This window comes from Schistocerca serialis, chromosome 4 (assembly GCF_023864345.2).
Source record: "Schistocerca serialis cubense isolate TAMUIC-IGC-003099 chromosome 4, iqSchSeri2.2, whole genome shotgun sequence".
In the NCBI taxonomy this organism is placed as follows: domain Eukaryota; kingdom Metazoa; phylum Arthropoda; class Insecta; order Orthoptera; family Acrididae; genus Schistocerca; species Schistocerca serialis.
Genome location: NC_064641.1, coordinates 751,214,883 through 751,236,406, shown reverse-complemented (window position 1 = coordinate 751,236,406; position 21,524 = coordinate 751,214,883). Strand labels below are relative to the sequence as shown.

General features: G+C 43.1%; 1 protein-coding gene across 1 annotated transcript in view; it reads right to left on the bottom strand.

Moving 5' to 3' along the window:
- Window positions 1-205: 205 nt before the first annotated feature.
- Window positions 206-21,524, bottom strand: part of LOC126474743 (uncharacterized) — a 92,767-nt gene continuing 71,448 nt past the window's right edge. The window contains exons 4-5 of the mRNA XM_050102220.1: window positions 16,891-17,090; window positions 206-800 (exon numbers count right to left, since the gene is read on the bottom strand). Coding sequence (XP_049958177.1) covers window positions 16,902-17,090 — 189 coding nt within the window. The 3' untranslated portion in view covers window positions 206-800; window positions 16,891-16,901. The remainder of the gene's footprint in view (window positions 801-16,890; window positions 17,091-21,524) is intronic.

The following is a 21,524-nucleotide window of genomic DNA, read 5'->3' as shown; positions in this document are numbered from 1 at the left end:
GAATCCACGGATATGCATGGTTTCCGGTAGACATACCTGAGTGAACTGAATGGTAGAGGAAGTACATAACAATGGGGAAAATAAAGAAGGAAAAATAAAGACAGTTATCGAGAAGCTGCCTAGTGTGTGAGCATAAGATTGAATAAAGAGTAGGATATATATACAATATTTTATTAATATGAAATGAGAATCACAGCTTTGTCAGCATAAATACTATTGAATTACAGCAGACTTCGCCTTTCGTGGACTGGGCACGTGATAAATAATGCCACCGTTCTTTTGACTTTTGGTCTTTGTACTACTTTTGTTTCTTAATACTTTATCTATAGTACACTGTACTAAAAATATCCATAAAATTAAATGAAGTCTAGAAGAACAATGAACTGTAAGGACAGAAGACTAAGAAATTAAATAAGTAATAAATTACGAAATAAATAAAATGTAACGCAGTGTTGTCTTCTTCTTGAGAGCCCTGAGTTTACACGAGGCTAGTTCTATGATAGTCGTCCAATGTGTACACGTAATTTTTTTTTTTTTTTTTTTTTTTTTTTGCATCATGCTGCAGTCAGTACTACTTTGTCTTTGTTAACATGCTGTCTTACAGTCATTTGCTTTAGCGACTGAATAGTATAACTGGTTTATCACGTCAACGTAGGTCTATCGTATGAAATGTTCAAGTCATCCTGTCGTAGACTGAGGCCCATTCGTCATCGACGACCTCTGTCATCTATTAACAAAACTCCAGCGTCCGTATTGACGTCACAGGAGAACTGCTTCGCAGCTGAGTACGTCCGTCATCTCTGAAACAAATTGAAAAGAAGAGCCTCAGTAACAAAAGTAGGACCACTGAAAATTTTAATGTAACAACACTCTTGCACTCATACTGGTTATGTACCTTACTTCATATTTACGAACGTTATTGAGACCTTTGTTCTTGTGTTGCTTTTGTACGTAAAATGAATGTAATTAATGTTATTGTATGCTTATTACAGTATTGTTAATTAATTTGATTTTGTAACTAGTGAATTTTGTAGCTGTTAATTTTGCATGTGAAAGTTTTTACAATAAATCTAGCTCTATGGTCACACCCTGAGTAGAATATTATTTCGTAACTATTCGAACGTGGGTTTCTACCAGGACTTACGAAACTCCCATGTTATGAATGCGCGCTGGGCTTAAGGCAACTTATGGAGACGCTACAGGTGAGCTGAAAATAATTCTTCTCGAATAAATATCACATGGCCTCGAATGGACGAATTCGAATGTGGGTAGGTTTACGGATTCCTCGCTCAATCTATTGGATGTAAAACACAACATGCTGAGCGAGGCCTGGGCTGTCCAGTGCATCACTTTACGTATGTCTAATGATGAACAGCAGTTCCATGTAAAATTCCACCTTCGCATAAAGACAAAAAAAGTTCTTAATATTGCTGAACATTGTGACAGGATAACAAACAGTTTTGTTTGCATGATGAAACTTTTTTTTACCTGGTAATAATGAAATTGAGATTGTTTGCTTATTTGTCAAGATTGTTCTAGTTCAAACCAGTTGTTGCTGCTTCCCTGCCACAACGACCGATTATTAATAAGAAATAACCTATGACGAGCATAGCTGGATCTGTATAACTTCAGTAGAGCCTTCTGTCACGCTTTACAAATCTTATATTGCATTGCACATATTTCCAAATATTAACGAGTGACAGTGTTTCATTCTGTTTGATAAACAATTACAGTCAGTTCAGTGTACCTCTGTGATGATTTCGCTTGTTTGCTATAACATAATTCAGGAATTTTGCTATAACATAGTTCAGGCAAGACTATGTATTTCTTTCTTTCTAAAATCAGTAGAGACTTCCAAAGGTTTCATTAATATATAGACAGACTACAATTTGCAGGTGGGGCATATAAAGATAGTTTAGCGGTTTCCGGTCGCAGGTTCGAATCCTGCCTCGGGCATGGATGTGTGTGATGTCCTTAGGTTAGTTAGGTTTAATTAGTTCTAAGTTCTAGCGACTGATGACCTCAGAAGTTAAGCCGCATAGTGCTCTGAGCCATTTGAACAATTTTAGCGGTTTCTGTCTCAGAACGAGTGTGCTATGCTGCAGATAGCTTTCAGACATAAAAGCAGTGAACTGCTTGCAGAAGCGGCCGTAAAATTCAGTGTTTGCAAAGCATCAGATTTATAGTTGACATTTTTTTAGGGTGATATAGAGTTTATAGGCCACAGTTAATTCACACAAACATTATAATCAGAAGCGAGATATGTATACTGGATACGTTAATGGGTACATACTAAGTATTGGTTAAGTAATTGTGTGGAGAATTAGGTACTTTGGAACGCAGCGTAGAAATTGGGTAGCGTGTTTATCCCTAGTTTGGAGAAATGACTTGAAAATTGAATATTACTACTTTCCACAATGAAATTTTCATTCTGCAGCGCAGTGTGCGCTGATATGAAACTTCCTGACAGAGTAAAACTGTGTGCTGGACAGTGAACCAAACTCAGGACCTTTGTCTTTCGCGGGCAAGTGCTCTACCCAAGCACCCAATCTACCCAAGCACCCAATCTACCCAAGCCCGACTCACGAACCGTCCTCACAGCTTTATTTCCGGCAGTACCTCGCCTCCTACCTTCCAAATTTCACAGAAGCTCTCCTTCGTGACTTGCAAGACTAGCGCTCCTGGAAGAAAGGATACTGTGGAGACATGGCGTAGTCACAGCCTGGGGGATATTTCCAGAATGAAGTCTTCACTTTGCAGTGGAGTGTGAGTTGATATGAAACTTACTGGCCGATTAATACCGTGTGCCGGACAGGGACTCGAACTCTGGACCTTTGCCTTTCACGGACAAGTGCTCTACCACTGAACTACCACTACTGAGTCTGCCCCTGGTAGCTGAGTGGTCAGCGCAACGGAATGTCATGCCTAACGGCCCGGGTTCGATTCGCGGCTGGGTTGGAAATTTTCTCCGCTCAGGGACTGGGTGTTGTGTTGTCCTTATCATCATCATTTCATCCTCATCGACACGCAAGACGCCGAAGTGGCGTCAACTCGTAAGACTTGCACCAGGCGAACGGTCTACCCGACGGGAGGCCCTAGCCACAAGGCATTTCCATTTACCACTAGAGACTGAAAATTTTATTCTGTTTCCAAGACGACACTGAGGCCTCTGTCTCTCTTGTAAATCTTAAAATGTGTTATTTCTTGGGTCACCCTTCTCTTTCCTCCACCAATAATTGTTTGGTTGATTATGGCAATCAGACAATACCTGTTCAATGACAGTTCATGATCTAAGTTGAGTATCAGCATGTCACACGGGCGGTCACTTTTTTGGTCATCGGAAGTTCGACGTCCAAAACCTTTTTGGGCCTCAACGTGTTCATAGTTTTTGTTTTTCATGTTCAGGATGTTGTGCATCTCGTTTCCGACTCCATCCCATTCCAGGCATTAGACGACGTCTGCGACGAGTTAGATTCACGGTTTTCGCCAGGACTGGGTGCATCGAACGACTAAGAAGCCCACATCACCCTTAAACCAACAGCCGTTCCCAAATTTTGTAGTGCTCGGCCTATTTCATTTACTCTGCGGCTGACGGTTAGCGAAGAACTGGACGGGTTACACAGCTTGGAGATCATTGAACTTGTTCCTCCAAGCTAGTGAGCTATGCCTCTATTTGTTATCTGAAAGCCTACGGCAGTGCTTCGTTTGTGCAGGGATTTTAAGTCCACCATTAACACCCAATATTTGTGGATAGCCATCCCATTCCCCGCCTGGAAGAAATATTCGTGCAACTGGCAGGCAGTGAGCGTTTTTCTAACACAGACTTGGTGGGGGCATGCCTGAAGCTTCGGCTGAATTCCGCTTTTCAATAGATAATGGTCGTCAACACGCTTTTTTGGTGGTACCGTTATTCTAGCCTGCCGTTTGGCATCGCGATTACGTCCGTCAATTACCAGAGATTTTTGGGACAGTTAATGCAAGATGTTCAGTGCTGTGCAAACTCTCTTGATGACATTATCGTCAGAGGTTCCTCACGGCAGGAACATCCTGCTACCTATCAGATTTTGTTCACTAAATTGCAAGTGGCGTGCCTTAAGTACAATCTGTACTTTTTTTTTTTTTTTTTTTGAGACAGAAATCAAATATTTGGGCGACCATCTTTTGAAGATAACAGCATGGAACCCACGAAGCACCACGTAACAGCGATTGATTATCTTCCTAAATCATGGAACCTGGGTTGGGTTGTTTGGGGGAAAAGACCAAACAGCGAGTTCATCGGTCTCATCGGATTAGGGAAGGACGGGGAAGGAAGTCGGCTTGCCATTTCAAAGGAACCATCCCGGCATTTGCCTGGAGCGATTTAGGGAAATCACGGAAAACCTAAATCAGGATGGCCGGACGCGGGATTGAACCGTCGTCCTCCCGAATGCATGGGACCTGGAGGAACTCTAATTGTTTCTGGGCAAAATCAGTTTTTAATCGAAATTTCTCCATAACCCAGCCGGCATAATTCATTTGTTGAACGAGTTGCAAAAGTAGGGTGTTTCTTTCGTTTGGTCAGCAGTCTGTGACAGAGCATTAACTTACATAAAACACGCTGCTGAAGACATCGCCGCACCTCGGTACCTTTACGGTGGGAAACAGCTCGTCCTGGCAGTGGATGCTTCCCAATACTGGTTTGGAGTGGTTTAGCACACTGGACTCGCGTTCGGGAGGACGACGGTTCAATCCCACGTCCGGTTTTCTACATCTATATCTACATCTACATTTATTCTCGCAAGCCACCTAACGGTGTGTGGCGGAGGCCACTTTACGTGCCACTATCATTACCTCCCTTTCCTGCGCCAATCGCGTATGGTTCGCGGGAAGAACGACTGCCGGAAAGCCTCCGTACGCGCTCGAATCTCTCTAATTTTACATTCGTGATCTTCTCGGGAGGTATAAGTAGGGGGACGCAATATATTCGATACCTCATCCAGAAACGCACCCTCTCAAAACCTAGACAGTAAGCTACACCGCGATGCAGAGCGCCTCTCTTGCACAGTCTGCCACTTGAGTTTGCTAAACATCTCCGTAACGCTTACCAAATAACCCTGTGACGAAACGCGCCGCTCTTCTTTGGATCTTCTCTATCTCCTCTGTCAACCCGACCTGGTACGGATCCCACACTGATGAGCAATACTCAAGTATAGGTCGAACGAGTGCTTTGCAAGCCACCTCCTTTGTTGATGGACTACATTTTCTAAGGACTCTCTCAATGAATCTCAACCTGGCACCCGCCTTACCAACAATTAATTTTATATGACCATTCCACTTCAAATCGTTCCGTAGACATACTCCCAGATATTTTACAGAAGTAACTGCTACCAGTGTTTGTTCCGTTATCATATAATCATACAATAAGGGATCCTTCTTTCTATGTATTCGCAATACATTACATTTGTCTAAGTTAAGGGTCAGTTGCCACTCCCTGCACCAAGTGCCTATCCGTTGCAGATCTTCCTGCATTTCGCTACAATTTTCTAATGCTGCAACTTCTCTGTATACTACAGCGTCATTCGCGAAAAGCCGCATGCAACTTCCGACACTATCTACTAGGTCATTTATATATATTGTGAAAAGCAATGGTCCCATAACACTCCCCTGTGGCACGCCAGAGGTTACTTTAACGTCTGTAGACGTCTCTCCATTGAGAACAACATGCTGTGTTCTGTTTGCTAAAAACTCTTGAATCCAGCCACACAACTGGTCTGTTATTCCGTAGGCTCTTACTTTGTTTTCCGTGATTTTCCTAAATCGCTCCAGGCAAATGCCGGGATGGTTCCTTTGAAAGGGTACGATCGACTTCCTTCCCCATCCTTCCCTGATCCGATGAGACCGATGACCTCGCAGTTCGGTCTCTTCCCCGAAACAACCCGACCCAATCTGACAAAGTCCTGTGCTCCATCAGGTGGTCGATTTTGTGTGCAACGGTTGGCCTGAGCACCTCCCCACCAAGGAGTCTGGTCCGCTGCACACCTATGTTGTCCTCTGTCATCGGCTGTCGGCAGTACACAGCACTTTCCTCCTCACAAGGAAACCTCCCCATCGCACCCCCCTCAGATTTAGTTATAAGTTGGCACAGTGGATAGCCCTTGAAAAACTGAACACAGATCAATCGAGAAAACAGGAAGAAGTTGTGTGGAACTATGAAAAAACTAAGCAAAATATACAAACTGAGTAGTCCATGTGCAAGATAGGCATTATCTAGGAGCGTTCGAGTTCAGGAGCGCCGTGGTCCCGTGGTTAGCGTGAGCAACTGCGGAGCGAGAGGTTCTTGGTTCAAATATTCCCTAGAGTGAAAAGTTTACTTTCTTTATTTTTGCAAAGTTATGATCTGTCCGTTCGTTCATTGACGTCTCTGTTCAGTGTAATAAGTTTAGTGTCTTTGTTTTGCGGACGGACCGCAAAACCGTGCGATTAGTAGCCGAAAGGACGTGCCTGTCCAATGGAAACCGAAAACATTTGATCGCAAGGTCATAGGTCAACCGATTCCTCCACAGGAAAACACGTCTGATATATTCTATGCGACACTGGTGACGGCATGTGCGTCACATGACAGGAATATGTTGTCGACCCATCTAACTTGTACACTTGGTGAATGGGTAAAACGATTCTTCTACCTTGCCCAATTTAGGTTTTCTTGTGGATGTGATAATCACTCCCAAAAAAGTGTGAAAACATAAGAGTTTGTCACATAAACTGCAACAAATGAATGCAACAGTTTAACAGTCGCACAGTTTTCAAATGGTTCTGAGCACTATGGGACTCAACTGCTGTGGTCATAAGTCCCCTAGAACTTAAAACTACTTAAACCTAACTAACCTAAGGACATCACACACATCCATGCCCGAGGCAGGATTCGAACCTGCGACCGTAGCGGTCGTGCGATTCCAGACTGTAGCGCCTTTAACCGCTCGGCCACTCCGGCCAGCCCACACAGTTTTGTCTGTGCTCTGTCAAAACATGTTTTTAACATTTTCAAATTTTTCCGTGTGTAGACCGTCAAATCCTGCATATGTCCAAGCAAATCTGAACATGTCCTGGAATTTTGGAGAGCGAAGTTGATTATATGTGAGTGCCTGAACTTTGATAATTGTCTGAAAATAAAAAATTAAAATTTTCTCCCGAGGGAAGACTTGAACCAAGGACCTACCGTTCCGCAGCTGCACACGCTAACCACGGGACCACGGCACTCGTGAGTTTACACTAACCTGTATGTTGCCTATCTTACACATGGACTACTCAGTTTGTATATTTTGCTTATTTTTTCATAGTTCCACACAACTTCTTCCTGTTTTCTCGATTGATCTGTGTTCAGTTTTTCAAGGCCTATCCACTGTACCAACTTATAACTAATTCTGAGGGGGGTGCGATGCGGAGGTTCCCTTGTCAGCACCTGCATTGCTTGCTGCCAGCACCCCCACCGGCCGATGAGGAACGGTCGCACGCTAGCAGTCTAGCCTCGTCTCTTCTGCATCTTTCGCGCTCCGCGAAGGTCCTACTTGGTAACTGAGCCTGTTTGGTGATTTTTTATGCCGTACTTGCTTGTTATTGTCGTTGTTTATTATTATTATTAATAGTAAAAATAGTTATGTGGTGGGAGGTAGCACCACGTAGGACAAATTTAAGTACTAATGTAAACTACAAAATTTCTACAAGAGTCATTACAGTCTGTGTTTAAATTATAGGTGACAGGCTACAATGGAATGTAATAAATAAGTAAATAAATGTTACCGAACTTGACCTGAACTGTTTTTCTCACTGTTTCTTCCCACGTGTGTGTAGAGTCTCTGGTGCTCAGTCACTGCACTTGTATTTAGCGCGTCTACATCTATACTCCGCAAGTCACCTTGCGGTGTGTGGCGGAGGGTACTTTGTGTACCGCTGTCACTTCCCACTTTTCCTGTTCCAAGCGTGAATGGTTTGCGGAAAGAACGATTCTTGGTAACCCCAGTGTGGGCCCAAATTTCTTTAATTTTATCTTCATGGTCCCTTCGCGAGATATACGTAGGAGGAAGCAATATACATGTTGTCCCTTCTAAGAACGTACGCTGCCGAAACTTTAACAGCAAACCATACCGTGATGCAGAACACCTCTCTCTTGCACTGTCTGCCACTGTAGTTTGTTGATCATCTCGGTCAAGCTTGCGTGCTCACTAAATGAACCTGTAACGAAACGTGCCACTCTTCTTTGCATCTTCTCTGTTTCCTCTGTCAGTCCGATCTGGTCCAGATACCACACTGACGGGCAATATTCAATTACTGAGTACTTCATAATTATAAATATATTATTTCCCAAGTCAACATCCCTTTTTCTCAATACATATTAATCGTATTGGGATGAATGCAGTATCGTTAGAAAAGTTTTATAGCCGGGTTCTTGCATTTCATACAGGCCATGCGCTAAAACTGTCTATAGAAAATTTTACTACCGAAAAGCGCTTTTACACATTCGTCATTTATTTACTTATTTGTATTTTGTATTCGTATATCCCATTGAACTTCTCTTCGACAACAGGTAACTGTAAATATTACTGTCGAAAGTTATAAATTAGAAGGAATAAAGCATGGAATTGTATATAAAAGGATGTATCATAAATTTAACATTATTAATTCACATTGTTCGGTTCCTTTTTAAAGACTTTTTCTCTTTGTTTCCACAGCTACCGTTATCCAAACGACTGCACATGTTCCAGATAATGTCATTATTGAAAGCTATAAAAGTGCGAAACTTTCGCACGACTCCCCTGGTTTGTTATAAAACTGTAGATACCACAAAAAGCCTTAAGCTCAGGTATTTGCCGATAGCAGGATGAAAAGCTATACCGATGGCCATATTAAACACTGGTAAGGGCGAACAATACTGGGTACAATGATCAGTGTTCTGTAGAATTCGTTTGTAAAGCGCACTGAACTCTGAAAACAGAGTGTATATTTCAATGAACTCTCTAGTTACATGGTGAGGAATAAGTAGTCGTAGTTAAACCCTGTAGAGTTGTTACTGAAGCAAGGTACAATCAGCGAAAAGCATAATTTCGAGCAGTTTTCTAGCCTAGTGGCTGTTTTACAAAATAAATTTTTCGCTATGGAGCTGTTTCGAAACTATGAATCGGCCATGGTGCAGTGACTAAACTATTTTAGCCCATATCTGTTCATCTTGAAGGGCTGGTCAGTTGGGGTGTACAGGATAGCGAATTTGGATGCAAAGAGGAAAGGCACTGATCGACTGATGTTTTTAGTCGATCCCTGAGGTGAATTTCGAAGACTCAGTTTAGATTCTGCAATGAGGAGACACTGGAAGGTTTTAGCCAGATTACTTAATAAAAATAGATTTGTTGAGCCTGATTTAAACTGCAAAGCATTTCCAGGAAAAGAGGTGAGCTCGGGCCATAATTTGCTGGTTACCAACTGCGGATTAAAACTGAAGAAATGCCGGTAAGGTATGAAAATAAGGATATGGGAACTAGACAAATCGAAGGAACCGGAGGTTGTTGAAAGTTTCATAGGGACAATTAGGCAACGATTAACTCATAAGGAGAAATGGAATGGAACAGAAGAAAAATGGTTAGATTTAAGAGATAGTGAAAGTTGCATGGAATCAAATGAAAAAAAAGAGAACGCCCAGTAACAGTCCAGGGATAACGCACGAGATACTGAGTTTAACTGACGCACCTGAAGATGACGAGCAGCGTCTCGTTGAAATATTGTGCAGCTTCCGCAACGTTATTCGACGCGATGCCCAGAAATCGATGAAGATCGTAATCATTTGTTCGTCCGTACATGTACATCACATCTAGGGATTTCCGTCCCATTCGGATTCTTTTTTGTCTTAAGAGTGTATTAAGTTCTCCAGAGCGAAGTATGCATAACAATCGTAGCCATCAAACAATGTATTGTGAACGAAGTTGCGGCAATATCCGTCAGTATTATTGTCAGATCAGGCTAAATTTACAGGTCAGACTACAACAATACCTTACTTATAAAGGAAAACATTTATGAGACAGAGAGTTCAGAAAACGATGTCGTTTGTATTGTATCTGTGACGTTTAATTTTTTTACTTTCAATTAATATGTAATAAAATATTAGAAGATACTTCTTTAATAACCAGTTATTGTTTGAAATTCGATCGTTTCGTGGGTACACCCTGTATATGAAGAACTACCCTCTAGTACTTATATTACAATGTGTTCAGTATACACAGGAATGTGCGAGGCAAATATGATCTTACGACTTGTCTCAGGCTAATGCTTTCGTTTGAAGAAAGGCAAACAGGCGTCTATACCGTTTCTAAATTTAAAGAAAAACTTTCGGCCGTATCGACTGGAATACATTCTTTACAATTCTGACAGTAGAAGGAGCGCAAAGATGACTTATACACACACCAGACAGCAGTTATAAGTCGATTGACGCGCAAGAGGAAGCAGTATATGGGACGAGATAGGGACGGGGTTGCAACCTATCCTCAATGTGATTAAACTTGTTCACTGATCCAACAGTAAAGGAAACCAAGGAGAAATTTGAAATGGGGAATTAAAGTTGCAGGAGAAGAGATTAAAACTTTGGCATTTACTGACCACATAGTTCCGTCAGAAACGGCAAAACACTTGGGAGAGCAGTTGAGCGAAATGGGGAGTGTCTTCAATAGAAATCTTAAGATGAACATCAACTAAAGTAAAACATGGATAACGGAATGTAGTCCAATTAAATGAGACGATGGTGACTGACTTAGATTAGGAAGTTATCACTAAAAGTAGTAGGTGAGTTTAGTAAGTTGTGCAGCAAAATAACTGATGGTGGCCGAAGTAAAGGGAGAAAAAAATGGCAGGCCGGCTGGAGAACCAAAGACATTTTTGAAAAGGAGAAATCTGTTTAAATGTTAAGAAGTCAAATGGTTCAAAGGGCTCTGAGCATTATGGGACTTAACTTCTGAGGTCATCAGTCCCCTAGAACTTAGAACTACTGAAACCTAACTAACCTAAGGGCATCTCAGATATCCAAGCCCGAGGCAGGATTCGAACCTGCGACCGTAGCGGTCACGCGGTTCCAGACTGTAGCGCCTAGAACCGATCGGTCACCTCGGCCGGCTAGGAAGTCATTCCTGACCGTATTTTGCCTGAAATGTAACACCATACAGGAGTGAAACTTTGACGATAAAGAGTTCGGACAAGAAGAGAATTGAAACTTTGGCAATGTGCAGCTGCATAAGAATTTTGAAATTTGGTTGAAATATCAAGTAACTAAAGAGCTACCGGCCAAAGTGGCCGAGCGGTTCTAGGCGCTACAGTCTGGAACCGCGCGGCTGCTGCGGTCGCAGGTTCGAATCCTGCCTCGGGCATGGATGTGTGTGATGTCCTTAGGTTACTTAGGTTTAAGTAGTTTTAAGTTCTAGGGGACTGATGACCTCAGAAGTTAAGTCCCATAGTGCTCAGAGCCATTTGAACCAAGCCAACTAACGAGCAAGGACTGAATCGAACTGGGGAAAAGGAAGATAGTGAAACAACTTTAAGAATGCACAGTCGCGACGGTAACAATGAATGAAAGGTTCTCGGGTTTCCAGGCGCATCATGTGTTTAAAATTACATCAGCTTTTTGTCAGGCACTCCTTGGCCATTTTCAAATGGTGTGATCGCCAGTACGATGCTAGTACGCGCTTATATACAAACCTCTTATGCTTCTTTCTGCGTTGTTCCACAATCCGTACGGTTTATCCGACGTAAGAATAGCCACACTCGCAAGGTGTCTTGTAGGCCACAGGTGTTCTGAGACAAAATGCGTCTTTAAATGGTGTCAATAACTGACGGATTTTTGTCGGTGGCCTTAAGATCCATTTGATGTTGTGTCGTTTAAAAAGCGGCTTATCGTCGCCAACACGGAGGAACAGAACGACAAACAAGCGAGTTGCTTTTCCTGTTCTCGTCGGTGGTTTAATTGTTTATTATTCGATGGGCGTTATTGCCCAGCTCTTGGGACAGCCACCCTAAATAGAGACGGTGGTTACAGCTCAGCGCGACATAGAATCCAGCGATCTCGCGCTTAAAGTGGGCGCATCGAACTCCGAATCAACGTGTGCCCGTATATGGCGATGTTGCGGGCACCAGTGATGTCACAACCGGTAGCTAAAGTATAGAAAGGGCGTCCAACAGCCCACTGGCAGTCATACCACTTGACAAGGACCAAGGGGTGCTTGGCTGAAATCGTGTGTGATTTTAATCACTTGATGCGACTGGAAACCTCAAGAACTTTTCATTTAATGACACAGCTTGACTGAAAGAAGGGGCTGGTTGAGAGGGCACTTCCTGTGGTGTCAAGGAAGAGTCAATTTTTAATGGAGGGAAGCTGTAATGCGTATAAGCATTCCATTCACGTGATTAAGTCAAGTATTACGCACATTTATGCGATCAGGACTGCTCAGTAGCAGCCAGGCTACATGTACATTTAACAATTAAGGATCAGTAAGGAGCATTAGTGATGAAATCATAGGAGGCAATGTTGTGCAACCTTAGTAGGTACAAGATCCGACTATTAGGGAGTAGGATCTTGCAATCTGAGACAGTGTTCCGGGACAAACTTCCGTCACAATGTCCGCAAACGTGACGTCAGATCCGCCTAGCAACAGCAATCGAACGCCCATAGGCTAAAGGTTTGGAGATATATATATATATATATATATATATATATATATATATATATATATATACACACACACTCCTGGAAATGGAAAAAAGAACACATTGACACTGATGTGTCAGACCCACCATACTGGCTCCGGACACTGCGAGAGGGCTGTACAAGCAATGATCACACGCACGGCACAGCGGACACACCAGGAACCGCGGTGTTGGCCGTCGAATGGCGCTAGCTGCGCAGCATTTGTGCACCGCCGCCGTCAGTGTCAGCCAGTTTGCCGTGGCATACGGAGCTCCATCGCAGTCTTTAACACTGGTAGCATGCCGCGACACCGTGGACGTGAACCGTATGTGCAGGTGAAGGACTTTGAGCGAGGGCGTATAGTGGGCATGCGGGAGGCCGGGTGGACGTACCGCCGAATTGCTCAACACGTGGGGCGTGAGGTCTCCACAGTACATCGATGTTGTCGCCAGTGGTCGGCGGAAGGTGCACGTGCCCGTCGACCTGGGACCGGACCGCAGCGACGCACGGATGCACGCCAAGACCGTAGGATCCTACGCAGTGCCGTAGGGGACCGCACCGCCACTTCCCAGCAAATTAGGGACACTGTTGCTCCTAGGGTATCGGCGAGGACCATTCGCAACCGTCTCCATGAAGCTGGGCTACGGTCCCGCACACCGTTAGGCCGTCTTCCGCTCACGCCCCAACATCGTGCAGCCCGCCTCCAGTGGTGTCGCGACAGGCGTGAATGGAGGGACGAATGGAGACGTGTCGGCTTCAGCGATGAGAGTCGCTTCTGCCTTGGTGCCAATGATGGTCGTATGCGTGTTTGGCGCCGTGCAGGTGAGCGCCACAATCAGGACTGCATACGACCGAGGCACACAGGGCCAACACCCGGCATCATGGTGTGGGGAGCGATCTCCTACACTGGCCGTACACCACTGGTGATCGTCGAGGGGACACTGAATAGTGCACGGTACATCGAAACCGTCATCGAACCCATCGTTCTACCATTCCTAGACCGACAAGGGAACTTGCTGTTCCAACAGGACAATGCACGTCCGCATGTATCCCGTGCCACCGAACGTGCTCTAGAAGGTGTAAGTCAACTACCCTGGCCAGCAAGATCTCCGGATCTGTCCCCCATTGAGCATGTTTGGGACTGGATGAAGCGTCGTCTCACGCGGTCTGCACGTCCAGCACGAACGCTGGTCCAACTGAGGCGCCAGGTGGAAATGGCATGGCAAGCCGTTCCACAGGACTACATCCAGCATCTCTACGATCGTCTCCATGGGAGAATAGCAGCCTGCATTGCTGCGAAAGGTGGACATACACTGTACTAGTGCCGACATTGTGCATGCTCTGTTGCCTGTGTCTATGTGCCTGTGGTTCTGTCAGTGTGATCATGTGATGTATCTGACCCCAGGAATGTGTCAATAAAGTTTCCCCTTCCTGGGACAATGAATTCACGGTGTTCTTATTTCAATTTCCAGGAGTGTATATATATATATATATATATATATATATATATATATATATATATATATATATGTGTGTGTGTGTGTGTGTGTGTGTGTGTGTGTGAGTGCGCGTGTGTGAGGTGGTCTCTCTTGTCCTTCGGGAAGACAGGGCAAGTTAGTCGCGAGGAGCCATTCAAAATGCACGATCCAGTAACCGGAGCGGCTCCAAACAAACGGTCGCGGGTGCATATTTCAGATGTTAAACAAGGTATAAAGTGAAGTTATTAGTTATAAGAACGCCACGTGTAGTGGGCAGTGTCTATCATTATGTATAGTCATAAAATGGTATTAATGTGTGTAAAGGGTCGAAAGAATGACAGAGTAACAAGGAAAATGCAAAAATCATGGGAAAAGCATTTAACAAACTTCTGAATAACGAGGAACCCAAAGAGCCCTTACAAATCAACATAAATACCCCAATAAAAACCAAACGTAACAAACTAGACCCTCAAACTTACCAAGAAGTAGAACAAATTCTTAAAGAACAAAAAAATTATAAAGCATGTGGAGAAGATCAGGTTTTTGTTGAAATGTGGAAATATGCAAGTGACGCAGTCAAGACCTCCTTACACATGGCTCTAACAAAAATTTGGGTAACAGAACGATTCCCCGAACATTGGACCACAGCTGTCACCCACCCACTATACGAAAAGGGAGATAAGAGCAACCCAGACAACTAGACAGGAATCTCTCTCCTAGATTGCACATACAAAATTCTATCCAAGATCCTATATGAAAGAATCAAGGAGCAATTAGAACAGGAGTTAGGGAAATATCAGGGAGTTTTCAGACCATGAAGAAGCTGTGCAGAGCAGATAATTAGTTTAAAATTGATTATGGCATACTACAAGAAACGGAACAAACCTCTGGCAATAACATTTGTAGAGTTTAAGAAGGCATATGACTGTCTCCACAGACCTTCAGTATCAAAAATTTTAAGAAATCTAGGACTCCATCCAAAACTAATTGAAATAATGCAACTCACTCTAACCAACACCAAATCAAAAGTGAAGTTTAGATGAGAAATTTCGAAACCATTCCTCATAAAAACAGGCTTAAGAGAAGGTGACTGCCTATCACCATTACTGTTCAACTGGACACTGGAATACATAATGAGAGAATGGTACAAGGACAATCCAAAGATGATAAGCATTGGAAGTGCAAAAGATGATATTAGCTTAAACTGCCTGGGATTCGCTGATGATCTTGCTCTCCTAGCCAACGCCGTTCAAAAAGCCAGGAAACAATTGAAATCACTACAAGAAATAGCAGAGAAATTAGGCCTTAGAATATCATTTGAAAAAAAAACGGAGATTATGCTAACTGATCCACCACTTGCAAACAAAATTACAATAGGAAAACAGGAAATCAAAATTGTCGACAAATTTAAATATTTAGGCGAAATAATACCATACAATCTAAATGAGAAGCCATCATGGCAGAACAGAATAAAAAAATTGAACTACGCAAATTACATTACCAAAACTACATACAACAAAAAAAGCCTATCTAGTGATGCAAAATTAAAACACTATTAAACAGTTACACAACCAGAAATAACGTATGCAGCTGAAACTATTTTCAAAACAACTAACACAGCAGAAATTGACAGAATACTAAAGACAGAAAGAAGAATAACTAGGACATATATAAATAAACAATATAAAATAAATGGACATTGGAGAACAGCATCAAATGAAACAGAATATAAGAAAATAGAACCAGTCATGAGCACGACCAGGAAGAAACGCATTTCATTCGTTGGACATCTGATGAGAACTCCAGAAAACAGAATTAGTAAAAAAAGAGTACAATAATTGTGGAATAGCAAGAGCGACATTAAATGGATCGCAGAAATTAAGGAAGATATAAAAGAACTCCAAATTACAGTAGATGACCTAAAAAACAAGACAGAGAATACCAGGATACTGCAAGACCCACAAACCAGACTACAAATGAAAATCAATAAAATTAGTACAGGAAGAGTGGTCTCAGATGAAGGAAGAAAGAAAATATCTGAAAGAATGAAGAAATATTGGGCAGACAGATGAGCAAAACACCTTTCATATAAGAGTAGACTCTAATAATTATATTACCTAAATATCATATTAAGTTATTGTTGAGACAAATTGTATCCCTGTGTAACAACTTGTTTACAACTTTGTATTTTTGACTAGAGTGGTCCAATGAAGACCATAAAATAAATAATAATAATAAAAAGTGTCGAAATAACAGTGTAGTCCAGAGCCGCCATATTGTAAATGCTGATTCTGTGACGTGTGTGACAAAGCAATTTCTCTATTAAAACAGTTATAGTCCAAACGCTGTTGACAATTAACAGCTGGCATCCCTAACCACTCCACTTCAGCAGGATCACCACCTACATGGAACCTGGCGATTGAGCGCTACTACTGTGCTACGAGGGACTTAACCGAAGGAGCAAGACACCAGGTTAGTGATACAGCCCAGAGAAGTACTTCCTTCTCGCTACAATGCCATTGTAGCGTAAAGTGTGGAGGGTGGGGGTAACAAATTGTAGAGGGAGACCAAGGCCTGAGTGCTGGAAGCAGGTTCAAATCCGCGTAGGCTGTAGTGGTTATTTAGAAATTCAGTAGCTTCTATAGGATGGACTGGAGTGGAGAGCTGATCAAACACATGAAGAAACACAGTGTAGGTGCAGTGGGCGGTGCGATACAGTACCTGTGTGGCAGTCAGTACCTCTGGCGACGCAGGGCGGAGCGCCGGCCGCCCGCCAGGTGCTTACGAGAGGCATAGTGGCCCCCGCTCCCGCCGTAGCCCGTGGGGCCGTCCACCCCAGTGGCCGAGTGGTCGGCGCCGCTGGACGACCAGTCGCCGTGCGGCACATGGTACGCCACTGCGTGGTGGTGGTGGTACGGCATCTGCCAAAGTGCAAAGTGCGCCGTCAGCCGCTGTCACATTTTAATACAGGGTGTCCGAAAAATCTTTACCTGATTACATAAATTGATAACTCAGGCTAGAAGTAAGATACAAATATAAAACTTGTGTCGAATTGTTTACAACTATCAAAGTTTCTTTCTGTTTTAGGTTCGCAGTACGTAAGTAGTGGATGAGGTGCAATGCCCGAGAAGCCATGTTAACCAATCAGGAGAAGGCACAGTGTGTCCTGTGGTACCATGAGACACGATCACCAACCACAGTGCAGAGACACTTCCAGACAACATTTGGAAGGAATCCACCTGATGTTAAGAGCATTAAAGCCTGGTATGAGAGGTTCAAGAACACAGGATCGGTTGCTGGCCTTCCGAGGTCTGGTCGACCAAGAACCTCAGCAGACAGGGTGGAAGCTGTAAGGCAGTCTTTTCTGCGAAGTCCGAAGAAATCGGTGCGCAGGGCCTCACGTGGATTACAGATGCCAAAAAGCTCTCTCCATGACATTTTACACAAACGTTTATTGTTTCGTGCATACAAAGTGCAAATCGTTCAGGCCTTGTTGCCCAATGACAGTACACGTCGGTATGACTTTGCAGTCGAAATGCTATCGCGTATTGAGAACGATGATGGTTATCTCAGACGAATTGCCTTTTCCGACGAAGCGACCTTATTTGTCAGTGGAGTAGTGAATCGCCATAATGTGCACATTTGGGGTTCACAACCCCCTGGCGAGGTCATGGAGTGCACCAGAGGCAGTCCAAAGGTGAATGTTTGGTGCGCGCTTTTGCACGATCGAATTATCGGGCCATTCTTCTTCGCTGAGGCTACCATTACATCTGCAGTGTATCTGGACATGTTGCAACTGTATGCTGTTCCTCAGCTGCTTCAGTATCACCCCAATGACTTGTTTCAGCAAGACGGTGCACCGCCTCATTGGGGTTTGGACGTCCGATATGACCTTTCCTTGGCGATGGATTGGTCGTGATGGGCCAACGGTTTGACCTCCACGCTCTCCTGACATAAACCCATTAGACTTCTTCTTATGGGGTTATGTCAAGAACGAGGCCTACCGAACACGTTTACCGGAAATTGCAAATCGCCTAGATGTGCTACGTGCTACCAAGGGTGCTCATGTGGTAGTTTACTGATGTGTGAAAAAAAGTTTGATAGTTTGTAAACAATTAGACACCAGTTTCATGTTTTGTATCTTACTTCTAGCCTGAGTTATCAATTTATGTAATCAGGGAAAGACTTTTCGGACACCCTGTACTATGGTACGTGCTAATAGTTGGGGAGCATGCCGGTCGGAGTGGCCGTGCGGTTCTAGGCGCTACAGTCTGGAACCGCGTGACCGCTACGGTCGCAGGTTCGAATCCTGCCTCGGGCATGGATGTGTGTGATGTTCTTAGGTTAGTTAGGTTTAAGTAGTTCTAAGTTCTAGGGGACTGATGACCTCAGCAGTTAAGTCCCACAGTGCTCAGAGCCAGCCAGTTAGGGAGCAATAAATCCATACACGTTGTTATAGGCTCCGATACAATGCTAATTTGTTTTTCCTGCTTATGGTTACAGATAATAAGCCCATCAGACAAAAAGTCATCTCTGGAAGATATCACGCTAATGCCGATTAACGTCGCCTCTAGCTTACAAGGGGAGGTCACGACGTTGGATCACGGATTTACTTCAAAGGTTCTGCACCTGTAGTCGGCCATTAAAACAACATAATGTGCTGGTAGTAAGGTGATTGCACCTTACACCTCTGTCAATTCCGATAAAATCACAAGAGAAACTTTACGCGTCTATAGTATTAGTTGAAAACAGTCTTTGTTGCAATTTTTTTTTATTTATCAGCTGCGCGTTTCACTTTCGTTAGGCATCTTCAGGCTGTCCTTAATTTAGTATTTCTTCGGACATCCTTTAGACAGTGTAACTAAAGGGTATCGTCGAGTACATCAGGCCAACATCGCCTTCGTTAACGTCAGTATTTCTATTATTTGCTCCTGCGAACGTGTACGCATTATGCATGTCTTGGAGTCACTCATGTCCATCTAGAAAATGTTTACTGAGGTTAACGAAGGCGATGTTGGCCTGATGTACTCGACGATATCCTTTAGCTACACTGTCTAAAGGATCGCCATATGTTGTTGTTGTTGTGGTCTTCAGTCCTGAGACTGGTTGGATGCAGCTTTCCATGCTACTCTATCCTGTGCAAGCTTCTTCATCTCCCAGTACCTACTGCAACCTACATCCTTCTGAATCTGCTTAGTGTATTGATCTCTTGGTCTTCCTCTACGATTTTTACCCTCCACGCTGCCCTCCAATGTTAAATTTGTGATCCCTTGATGCCTCAAAACATGTCCTACCAACCGATCCCTTCTTCTAGTCAAGTTGTGCCACAAACTTCTCTTCTCCCCAATCCTATTCAATATCTCCTCATTAGTTATGTGATCTACCCACCTTATCTTCAGCATTCTTCTGTAGCACCACATTTCGAAAGCTTCTATTCTCTTCTTGTCCAAATTGGTTATCGTCCATGTTTCACTTCCATACATGGCTACACACCACACAAACACTTTCAGAAACGACTTCCTGACACTTAAATCTATACTCGATGTTAACAAATTTCTCTTCTTCAGAAACGCTTTCCTTGCCATTGCCAGTCTACATTTTATATCCTCTCTACTTCGACCATCATCAGTTATTTTACTCCCTAAATAGCAAAACTCCTTTACTACTTTAAGTGTCTCATTTCCTAATCTAATCCCCTCAGCATCACCCGATTTAATTTGACTACATTCCATTATCCTCGTTTTGCTTTCGTTGATGTTCATCTTATATCCTCCTTTCAAGACACTGTCCATTCCGTTCAACTGCTCTTCCAAGTCCTTTGCTGTCTCTGACAGAATTACAATGTCATCGGCGAACCTCAAAGTTTTTATTTCTTCTCCATGGATTTTAATACCTACTCCGAATTTTTCTTTTGTTTCCTTTACTGCTTGCTCAATATACAGATTGAATAACATCGGGGAGAGGCTACAACCCTGTCTCACTCCCTTCCCAACCACTGCTTCCCTTTCATGCCCCTCGACTCTTATAAGTGCCATCTGGTTTCTGTACAAATTGTAAATAGCCTTTCGCTCCCTGTATTTTACCCCTGCCACCTTCAGAATTTGGAAGAGAGTATTGCAGTTAACGTTGTCAAAAGCTTTCTCTAAGTCTACAAATGATAGAAACGTAGGTTTGCCTTTTCTTAATCTTTCTTCTAAGATAAGTCGTAAGGTTAGTATTGCCTCACGTGTTCCAACATTTCTACGGAATCCAAACTGATCTTCCCCTAGGTCCGCTTCTACCAGTTTTTCCATTCGTCTGTAAAGAATTCGCGTTAGTATTTTGCAGCTGTGACTTATTAAACTGATAGTTCGGTAATTTTCACATCTGTCAACACCTGCTTTCTTTGGGATTGGAATAATTATATTCTTCTTGAAGTCTGTGGGTATTTCGCCTGTCTCATACATCTTGCTCACCAGATGGTACAGTTTGTCATGACTGGCTCTCCCAAGGCCATCAGTAGTTCTAATGGAATGTTGTCTACTCCCGGGGCCTTGTTTCGACTCAGGTCTTTCAGTGCTCTGTCAAACTCTTCACGCAGTATCTTATCTCCCATTTTATCTTCATCTACATCCTCTTCCATTTCCATAATATTGTCCTCAAGTACATCGCCCTTGTATAAACCCTCTATATACTTCTTCCACCTTTCCGCCTTCTCTTCTTTGCTTAGAACTGGGTTGCCATCTGAGCTCTTGATATTCATACAAGTGGTTCTCTTCTCTCTAAAGGTCTCTTTAATTTTCCTGTAGGCAGTATCTATCTTACCCCTAGTGAGACAAGTCTCTACATCCTTACATTTGTCCTCTAGCCATCCCTGCTTAGCCATTTTGCACTTCCTGTCGATCTCATTTTTGATACGTTTGTATTCCTTTTTGCCTGCTTCATTTACTGCATTTTTATATTTTCTCCTTTCATCAATTAAATTCAATGTTTCTTCTGTTACCCAAGGATTTCTATTAGCCCTCGTCTTTTTACCTACTTGATCCTCTGCTGCCTTCACTACTTCATCCCTCAGAGCTACCCATTCTTCTTCTACTGTATTTCTTTCCCCCATTCCTGTCAATTGTTCCCTTATGCTCTCCCTGAAACTCTGTACAACCTCTGGTTCTTTCAGTTTATCCAGATCCCATCTCCTTTAAATTCCCACCTTTTTGCAGTTTCTTCAGTTTCAATCTGCAGTTCATAACCAATAGATTCTGGTCAGAATCCACATTTGCCCCTGGAAATGTCTTACAATTTAAAACCTGGTTCCTAAATCTCTGTCTTACCATTGTGTAATCTATCTGATACCTTTTAGTATCTCCAGGATTGTACCA